The sequence below is a fragment of the Vitis riparia genome, unplaced genomic scaffold (assembly GCF_004353265.1).
Source record: "Vitis riparia cultivar Riparia Gloire de Montpellier isolate 1030 unplaced genomic scaffold, EGFV_Vit.rip_1.0 scaffold804_pilon_pilon, whole genome shotgun sequence".
Taxonomy (NCBI): domain Eukaryota; kingdom Viridiplantae; phylum Streptophyta; class Magnoliopsida; order Vitales; family Vitaceae; genus Vitis; species Vitis riparia.
In genome coordinates, this window is record NW_023269792.1 from 54,812 (window position 1) to 65,191 (window position 10,380).

The following is a 10,380-nucleotide window of genomic DNA, read 5'->3' on the forward strand; positions in this document are numbered from 1 at the left end:
TGCATAGACAGGTGGAACAAGTGGCATGAAAGACAGAGAAAGAAAGAAGAAAGAAGAAAGGCAGAGCTCTTTACTCTTGAGAACATGCATATGTAAGCAAGCAAAGATAGCAGAAGAAAAGGCATTATCTTATCAGCCCTTATATATATATATATATACATATATGTCATGCATGGATTCAAGAGAAGAGAAGAAGAGAAGAGAAGAGGTGACCAGATCGGTAAGCCACCCGACAGTGATCTTGTGAGAATCAAAGCCTAGGGTTTCTCAATGTTAAGCATTGATTGCACCCTTGAAAAGGTAAGTCGGCTTCGTCCTTCACTTCCTTCTGTCTCTCTTCTTCTTCTTCTTCTTCTCGTCTCTCTCTCTCTCTCTCTCTCTCTTCTGCACTCATGCCTGCATGTCCTTTTCTTCACACTTTGAAATGTACCCCCTGCTTCCTCAGATGTAATAAACTAATATACAACCCTATATTGAAAAGCTTTTTCGTTTTATCTTGGTCAGGGGAAAAAGTTAATGACTATTATTTCTTGGGATTTTCACAAATTCATCTTACATTGAATAGTTAAGTGATTGGTTTACAGTGAGGATATTTGGGATGTACATTCAGTGAAAGTACTATTTTTGATTTCTTCAACTCCATTGCAGAATGAAGATTGAATGGTAGTGGGAGCTTTCTGATTATCATAATCGTGGTACTTAATACTTACTATAAAAAGTAGTACTTCCAATATTGATTGCAGATTAAGTAAGTCAACTGTTAATTAATTAATTATTATTCCATATTATGTATCTCCTAGTTTTCATGGAATATATTCACTGATCAATCAAGTTGTTAAAGATCTTCTTTTTTAGGTGCTGTTTGCCTTTTTCTACTGAAATCTTAGTAGTGTTAAGTTTAATTTAAATCTGACTGGAGCTGAATCCTAAGTCTGAATGTTTTTTTGATTCTATTTAAATGTTGTAGTGTTAAGTCTATTTGGTTTTAAGTACTTAAAAATATGGAAATTGATAATTAGATGCCTTAGACCTAAAAAACAATTACTATGTGTGTTTTTATCCTACATAATTATGATAAGACATTAGAAACTAATAATTGGACAAAAATGTAATTTAATCTATTTTCAAATATTTAAAATAAAAATGATCACAACCGTAAAAAAGATTTAAATGTTAGTAATTTAACATTATATTCTTACAAAAAATAATTATCACATTGGTTTTTTACTTTATATAATTATTTTATAAAAGCTAATTTTCTTATAAATTACAATAAAGAAATTTTTTATATTATTTATGTGGGGTGTTTCTCTTAATTATGTAGATATATTTTAAAGTTGTGAAGATCTATTGAATGAGAGTTTATAATGGTATCAAGTCAATCCATCACTAACTTTGAGTGAATATTTTGAGTTCCACGATCTCATTGACGTGTAGAGACAAGATGAAGATCGGAAAAGTTGAGATGATGGACAGACCAAAAACATAAAAAACTCATTTTCAAAATAGAAAATGAGTGAATTGTTTAGTTCAAGCATACTCAAAAACTTGAGAGAATATATATAAAATGGAGGAAAAATAAGAAGTTTAAAATTAATAAATTTTTATGGCTATTTCAAATTTCTTCTCTTCTTTTATTATGTATAAGGATTTGAACTATATAAATTTGTAAATACATTTTATTTTAGATCATATTTTTCATTTTAAATCAAGCCAAATATTCTTCCTTTTATTTTTTATTGCTTAATATTTCCCATGAGGCATAAAATTTAATAAATTTCTCATGCATGCTTTTCTAAATTATTTCTCATTTTTTCTTCTAGAAGGAAGAATTTTAAAATATATAAATTTTCAAATTAAATAATATTCATTGTATTTTATATTCATCATATTTCATTTCCTGAGTAAATCAAAGAATAGATTTGAATTCCCTTATATTTTGTCTTTCCTTAATTTTCTTTTGATTCTTTCCATCGTCTAAACACATGACAAGTAAACTTGAGTAAAAAGAAAAGAAGAGCTTAGTTTGAGAAATATAAGTAAATATAAACATGCATGTTTTCATTTTGAAAAGTTTTAGTATTTATGAGCTAACAAAAATAGTGGGGCAAAATATATGTGGACCATTTTTGGTTTTGAAAAGTTCTAAAGAAAAGAAAAGAAAAAATAAAAAAATTATTTTATTATGTTTGGTTTTAATATAAAAATATTGAAAAAATAAAATATAATAAGAAAGAGTTAAAATAAATGAAATGAGTTTGAAATAATATATAAAAATAATTAATTGACACATATAAATTTCTTTTGTTTTTCCTTCCTTCTCCTTTTCCTTTGGGGTCAAATTCCCCTAACCTCATCTCCCTTTTTAGTTTCTTTCCATCCCATCTTTTCCTCAAGTTTTCTGAAACCAAACAGTCTTGGTAATAAAGTTCCACTTTTACACGAAATTGAAGTTTCAGGATTACAAAGTTAGAGTTGACATAAAAGTTTGAAATTGTGAAACTCATCAATCGAATTCTGGATCAATCATTCTGTTGAGTCATGTTTTTTTCCCTCCATGCATGCATTTGTTTCATAACTTTTTCAGAAAGCATCGCGGTCCCAAAGGGCATTGAAAGTCCAAAGAGGCAAAAACATAATAGAGGTCGCAGATGGGCACCCTACAATTATTTTCATTCAAGTAGAGGAAGGTCACATGCATTAATAATTGACCAGACAACCCGACAGCTGCATAAAAACCTCTTTATGTATGTGCGTGGCTGAGTAAAAACCTATATTCAGTACAAAAATTCACTCATTTTGATATCTAAATCCACAACACACATGCATAGAAACCTAAAGCACAATGCCACTGAAATTTTGGAGCCAAGTTTTTATTCAAAAAATGGTGACTTCAATCATAGAATCCAAACATGTAAATGACCGAACGACAGCTTTCCCTTTACGGGGAATTGATGATCAAGTGATTTTTTTTCATGAATGCCGTCTTGGGTTACAATCACATTCCCATGTATGTTAATCTTGAATAGAGAAAAAAATTTATATATTAATGATCCCCACGAAGAATTTCAATTAAATGTGTAGTTTCAAAATTTTAAGAAATATTTGGTTAAAATGGATAAAATAATTCTCAAATTATGAATTCAACCATTCCCATATTTTTTTTATATTGAAAAGTAATCCATTTTTGACATAAATGTCATTTACTATTTTAAGTATTTATATGTAAATTTTCAAATAAAAGGTTATTTTACAAAAAAAAAAATAATAATAATAACGAGGACATTTTTGTTAAAATGAGACAAGAAAACGATAGAAGATTAAATTTCAAAAATTAAGTTTTTAGTCACCCTTTTAATCAAGTAACCCAATTTTTAAATTTCATGAGCTATGTTTATTATTTCATGTTGAAATTTTGTATTACTTATTTTTAATTTTGTTCATGTCATCTCAATAAATTTTGTACATGTTATATACAACATATGAATTAATTTAAAACCCACTTGGGAGATATGTAATGGGATAAATTTTGAGATTTTCATAATTGGAGAGCAAGGGATAGTGCTTTAGTTATAGAACATAAATGCCAAGTGATCAATATATTTTTCACTTTTTAATTAATTAATGAGAATATATTCTTCTACTTGTTATTAGGGTTATTCCTCAATGGCTGACACAGTCATGGAGTAAGAAAGTTCTAATAGTGAGTAAGGTCCATCTTGTACTCTTTTCTTTATCAGTTGTCTTCCATATCCATTTGGCAGCTCATCCAAAATATTCTATAATCTCATGCATGAATGCATAAAGAGTTTACTATATATTGAAGAATGAATTGCAGGGAATGAATTTTTGTGCCAAAAATTCCCTCACGAGGATGAACTTAAAAGCATCGAGGTTTTAAGTGTGAATTCCCCCAAGGTGTTGGAATTCTCAAAACTATAGGCAGAGGATGTATATAGGATGCCTAAGAAAGGATACAAGGAAAGCTCTCTTTTATGTATTCTTCCATTGTCATTTACGTGACAAGTTTGTTTTCTTTGGATTTAATTCCAAATATGTAAGAGAAGAACAAGAGAAGGCTCAAAGGCCATATTCCAAGTCACTTCAACATCAGAAGTCTTTCACATCCATTTCCCATTTCAATCCCTTATTTCAACATCAAACTCTCACATCTGCTTCTATTTCAGATCCCTTCATGGGGGAGGACCCATCTCCCCATCTCATCTCTCTCTCTCTCTCTCTCTCTCTCTCAACATTTCACACGCATGAGGACACATCTGGTTACTGAAAGGAGGCCTGTTTCTGTAAACCCACAACCTCTGTGGTATTTTTCTTTAATGTTACTGTTCATTGATTAAGCCAACATGGTCCAAATGCAGTTTAAGGCAACCTTGTTTCATACCCACTTGCTAACATTGCATGGCTTCCATGAAATGTAACATCAAGAGCAATAAAAGCAGTCTCAGTTTCCAACAAAAATACAAAATCTAGCACAACCCATCATCATGTTGCATACATAGTAAGCTGAGGAGGCCTGCAACCCACATGGGGTTAACTTCCCCTTGTTTAATTCTTCAGTGGAAGGAACTCAAAAAACTGGTGAGGAGTGAGGTTGGTATTCATGGCAGCAACTGATATCTCGCCCTCTTTTTCATTAATGTTTTCATTGCCATCGCCGCTCCGGAGGGGGAACAGCTGAAGGGTTTGGGATTCTCCACCCTCTTCTTCATTGGAGTGATCGGCGCCGACACCGGCCAAGTGATTATGACCTTCTGATCTGTAGGGAGCTATAAAGATGTTCAGATCTCGAGTCTTTATGAGCTTTGGGTCCATTCTTCTAACTGCTGCAGCTTCTTTGGTTCTTGTAGTAGTAGTCGTGTTTATGAGGTGGGTGGTGGGAGAAGGACAAGACAACTGCATCATCTGCCAAATGGCATTTCTTTCTACCAAGCTTCTTCTATGCTGTAATTCCCCTTCATCGAATTGGATCCATCCATCTGTTCTACATTCTGCTGCTGCAGCTGTTGCTTTTGCCGCCCTTTGTATTGAAAGAGATTCCTGATAAATCAAAAGGGCATGCAAAACATGAAAACCCAACTCACATGCAGCTGAAATAAAGCCATTATGGGCGCCCCATATGAGATATTATTTTATTATTAATCAACCCAAACTCATGAGGGCAATGGTCCATGAAAAAAAATGAGAAGCCATGCGTACATCCTATAATAAGGAGAGCATTGTCCTTTCATGAGCATCAAAGGGAATTGCAACAAGCTTTAGAGTAAGAATGAGATGTGTATGAATAAGCACAAGACCCAAAAACCTAGCTTATTTCAAAACAGCAGCCCCGACAGAAAGGAAGGAATGCAGCTTTTAGACCCTTTTCATTTCCCAACAAACAAAGCTTTTGTTGTTCCCTACATTTCATCCTACACAGCTTTTAAACAAATCTTACATGAAAAACTTGTAATCATATGCTTATTATCTCTGATTAATTGCTTCTAATAGGCTTTTAGAGATCATAGGTAATCTTAGCTGAGAAAGAGTGTTAGTCTACGGAGAAAGACAAAAAGCAAGTTAAATGGACCTCTGCAAGTATACTGCAGTTTGTAGAGAGTGCCCAGTTCTTGGTCTGTTCTTCAAAACCTGTCCTACTTCCTCCTGTAGACAAAAAGAAAAACAAAAAGAACGCAACTTTACATCTCAAAACAACAAATGAAATGGGAGGAAAAAAAAAAGCATTTTGGATCAAACACCTCTCCCTCATCATTCATCCCCCACTCTTGTCTCTCTTGCATGAGATCAAGTACTTTCTGATAAAAAATTAGGGAAAATATATAAGTTATTTTTTGTGGCTTTTACCTGATTCCTTCCTCTCTGTGCTTTCAACATCCCGATTCTGCTCATCTGGTTCAAGTTGTCGGCGCCGCTTCTGCCGTTCCCTTGCCTTGTGGTTCTGAAACCAGTAAAACACATTCTTGCCTTCAATCTTGCCGTATCGGCGGAGCTGTGCGGTGATATGCTGAATTTGCTCAGCCGAAGGCGTTCGAGTCCCGCGCCGATATAATTCTTCTAGGGTCCTTAGCTGCTCCGGGGTTGGATTCCAACGTGAGCTCACTATGACTGGAGTTGTATTGAACTCTCTAATGTTGCTTTGCTCTGTCATAGTTGATGCAACATGTAACAAAATCAAGTAATGGAGCCAATGCATCTAAATACTTACGACACCCAGATAGGCCAGAAAACACAGAAAGACACAAATAATGGGAGTGAAAAAGAGGGAAGAGAACACATACCCAGATGGTGATTCAGTCCAAAAAGATCAGTCCCATGGATGCGGCTTAAACAAGAAGACGTGGTAGTTGCAGTGCCGTTGGTAGAAGTAGCTGGTCTTGGAATCAGAGGCCGAAGCTTCCTGCCATTGAATGAATCAGGCATATTCAGCTCTCCCCCATCATTGTAACCCATCATCCACATTGTAAGTTGCTTTGCTTTGAAGGTGGAGGGTAAAGAGCACCAAACTAGAGGAAAGGATTTTGGGTGTAGAGATGAGTAATGAACAAGAAGGAGAGTCTAATCATGAATGATTTTTGTTTCCCAACTAGCATATAATCATATGATATATGATATTGGGCTGAATATTAGGTTTTTGAGTTGCAGATCAAATGGGAATGGAGCAAGCAATGGTGGATTGGCGTGGAGGTGGTCTACAACTGTAGATATATAATGCTCCACCAAGTCTGTCTTTTACTCTGGAAGGAGAAACCAGAAATGGGTCACAAGTAGTATGTATTTGATGGTAATGAAAAGTGATTTAGTTGAAATGGGAGAGGTGAGCCGAATAGAGAGCGTTTGAGTTTCAGGGTTTCAGAGATGAAGATTGACCAATGGATGGGAGAAAGAGAATGGTGTTGGTTTAAAATGGAACAAAGTGAGGAAGACATGAGGTTGACTGGGCTATATCAGGAGAGAGAAGAAAGGGGGGAGAGAGAGAGAGTGTGTGTGTCTAAAATGGACAAAAAGCAAAGGCAAAAAAGCAAGGAGGAGAAGAAGCGAAGAGAAGAGAGAGGAAGCGTGGAATTCTGGGAGTTATCGGGAGAAGCGAATGAAAAACGACGTGACGATCATGAGGGTTATCATAAGCCTCATCACCTTCTTTCTCTCATTTATTGTTGCTCTCACTGTCTCGTGCCTTTCACACTTATTCTAAATCCGAACTGCCCCTCTCTCACACCCCTCTCCTTTGTCTCTCTCTCTTTCTCCTCCCCTCCTCTCTCTCTGTACGGTTCTTTTATTACATTCCTTTTCTACCCTCTTCTCTCTCTCTCTCCCTCCATTCACACCTTTGTCCTTTCAATAATATAGCTTTGTTTTATACCCTATAGATTATTGTCCTTTAGGTTAACCTATGGTGATAGAATGATATAACACCTTTACGTGCTATCAAATTTGCAGGGTCTGATTTGGAATCTTCTCTGCTGCTGCTCTCTTCTCTCCTTATTTCATTTTTTGAGATGTCCATGTCCATGAAGGTAGGGTATGCATAGCCCCTTAGCTTCAACAGCTGCAGCACCCCCCAACCCATGGCCCCATTATGAAGGAATGATTCAATTCTTGAGTCGTTAGTTACATGCCCATCTATATGCCCTTTTTCATATCATCATTGTTCAATAATTATTTATTTCTAATTCACTTGTAGGGTAGAGGCATACAACATTCTCTTTTTCATTTCACTTGTACGTGTAACCATCTATTGAATCTTTTGCACCAAAACCCCAGCAAGTAGTAAAATGAGAGGATAGCTTTGAGTGCCACTCAAGCGCTCCAAAGCCATAGTTGGTATATATAAATAGATATATTTTAAAAATATTGTACCACATACTCATTTTGGAGCCTAGAAAGATGGCTTTGAGAAGATTCAAGAGCTCTGATCCACAAGTTTCCACGACATTACCACCTCATCCACAAGTTGCCATGGATTTCAAGATTGATATGGACATGCAGGTTGGCTGTATTTAGAAAGGTTGGAATGCGAACTAGGTCATGGGTCAGCTCGGGCTTGGGCTTCCAAGAGGCAGAAGGACGCAAAAATTCCATGCCCTAGATGGGCCAGGGGATAGACTCAAAACCCAAGTCCAAAGCTAGTACTGCTCTACACACATGGTGAAGGGAAGAGAGATGGTTGAGACACCAAGGGGGCGATTTGGTGAGAGAGGCTTTACAGAAGAATAGCAACGATTTGCGGTGGAAAAATGGAGAAATAAGAGGTAGCCAAAATGAGATATTCACAGAAATTCCACAAGTATAGGAGTATAGAACAAAAACTCCCTATCTCTCAACAAACAAAAGACTCCATCGAATCTGAAAATTTTCCGGCAAATATGAGTTCAAATATATAGTGAGCTTTGTTGTAAACCATACATTACGCCCTAAATATTGAAAAATTTTCCATTTAAATGCAGGTTTTAACTTTCAAAGTAAGCCAAAAACATATGCTATATAAACTCCTACCTTCCACAACATGGCCCAGATGATTAGCCATAGCATCCATGGTCTATAAGTCTAGGTCCAAAGATGGGTTTTAAGTAGTTTCATCCAATTCAGTATCTTAGGAAGTTTAATTTTCTTGCAATTCTTGATTATTCAAAATGGGATTTTTGGTTTCCACCCCGAGCTGTCTCATCTCGATTTGAGTCCCACTCAGATATACGCATGAACGACCTAGGACTCTACAAACCCAAGTCCAACAAGGTTATTTTTATTTTTATATTTTTATTAGGTTTTGAGTTCATGCATCGGATTCACAAATCTTTACATGTTTTGATTTTGTTTGGTTGGATGTTGTTGAGAAATTTGAGCTCCTGGTGGAAGACTTTTGGCTAGAGTTGAGTCCCAGGCTAACGGACTCGGTCATTTTTTGGCTCGAGTTACTTACAAGATCAAGAGATGAGATGGGTTTCCATAATTTATCCTTAAAAAGATGGTGGTTAACGTCCAGCTCTGTAACATGAGACAACAAAAATAGAATCAAATTGACCATTCATTTAAACAGAAGGCATCTATGGCCAGCTTGCAAGATACAAACAAAAGAAATCTTTCAAAAATCCCTCTTAAACCCTCTATATGATTGATTCTTTGCTATGGCCGTAGCTCTACTTTAGCTACTTGTGAATTATGGTATCTTCTGATGCGTTTTTCTTTTCCAATTTTTATTTTTAAAATTTAAAAGTGACGCTTTTTTTTTTTTTTTTAAAGTAAGTAATATATTTTTTAATTTCTAATTTTTAAACCACTTTAAAAATAAGAAATTGACACACTCATGAACTCACTTTTGGGAAAAAGAATATTCCCTCTAAAGCCTAAATTTTGGGAAAAAGACTTGCTAAAAAAAATCTCACCTTTTAAGAAGTTTATATCATTTTTTAATCAGTCCACAATTATTAAAATATTAATATTTACAAAAAACATGAGATTGACATTTTGACATTATCAGGAAATAATCGATTTTTAGAATTTGTTTTGCCACATGGTGTTTAAAATGTGCTACTAAATATATATTTTAATATCATTTTCATTTTATTTTATTTTTTAAAAACAAAACTAGTTCTCATTTTGGATATGCAGTAAGTAGACGCAGATCAATATTTGGACTAAAGAAAAAAAAAAAAAAATTCTTGAATGGTATGCAAATCTAACATATATAGCAAATGAAAATATAATATCCTAGGGAAAAAAATCTAGTTATTATATATGTATGAATTATTTTTAATTAAGTAATGCGTTTAATGTCGTGATGGAAGTCCATCAAGTTTAGAGCAAACAATATCCATATAAAGAGAATGAGTCATTACAAATATTGGGATATCCCATCTAGATGGAGGAGAGGTCCTAACATTATATATGTATATAGACTTGTCTTAATTTTGTTGATGTGTTTAAGGACATCAAGTTCTTTAAAAAGAGCATTTCTAACATTGAGGTGAGCTTTTAAATATTGGATACCAAGTATAGGAATGAACTTCTATGCAATTTTTTTTTTTTGTCAAACATCAAGGACAAGAAATATATATATATATGCTTGGGACTTTTTTATTTTTTTATTTTTTTTATTTTATGTAAATGGTTTTTTAGGTTTGTTACAAATAGCAAGCATTTTTAACCTAGATATGAGCTTTTAAATGTCAAGCATCAGGTAGACGAATGAACTTTTATATAAATATTTTTTAAAACTGAGTGACTATTATACTTAAAAATGGAGAATATCTATATGAGAGGAAGCTTGATGTATTTTTTTATTCGTCTGACATCGCATAGGGATACTACACTATATATATATATATATATATATATATACACGCACACACATATATTTGAACTCTT

The 10,380-nt window shown here is 34.3% G+C and overlaps 1 protein-coding gene across 1 annotated transcript; it reads right to left on the reverse strand.

Annotated features, from left to right (window-relative positions):
• Window positions 1–4,374: 4,374 nt before the first annotated feature.
• Window positions 4,375–7,039, reverse strand: LOC117910654 (WUSCHEL-related homeobox 1-like). Its single transcript, XM_034824762.1, has 4 exons — window positions 6,297–7,039; window positions 5,863–6,159; window positions 5,588–5,661; window positions 4,375–5,058 (listed from the first exon to the last, which is right to left on the reverse strand). The coding sequence occupies exons 1-4, from the start codon at window positions 6,475–6,477 to the stop codon at window positions 4,567–4,569; spliced, it is 1,044 nt and encodes a 347-aa protein (XP_034680653.1). The 5' UTR covers window positions 6,478–7,039; the 3' UTR covers window positions 4,375–4,566.
• Between the last annotated feature and the right edge of the window lie 3,341 nt (window positions 7,040–10,380).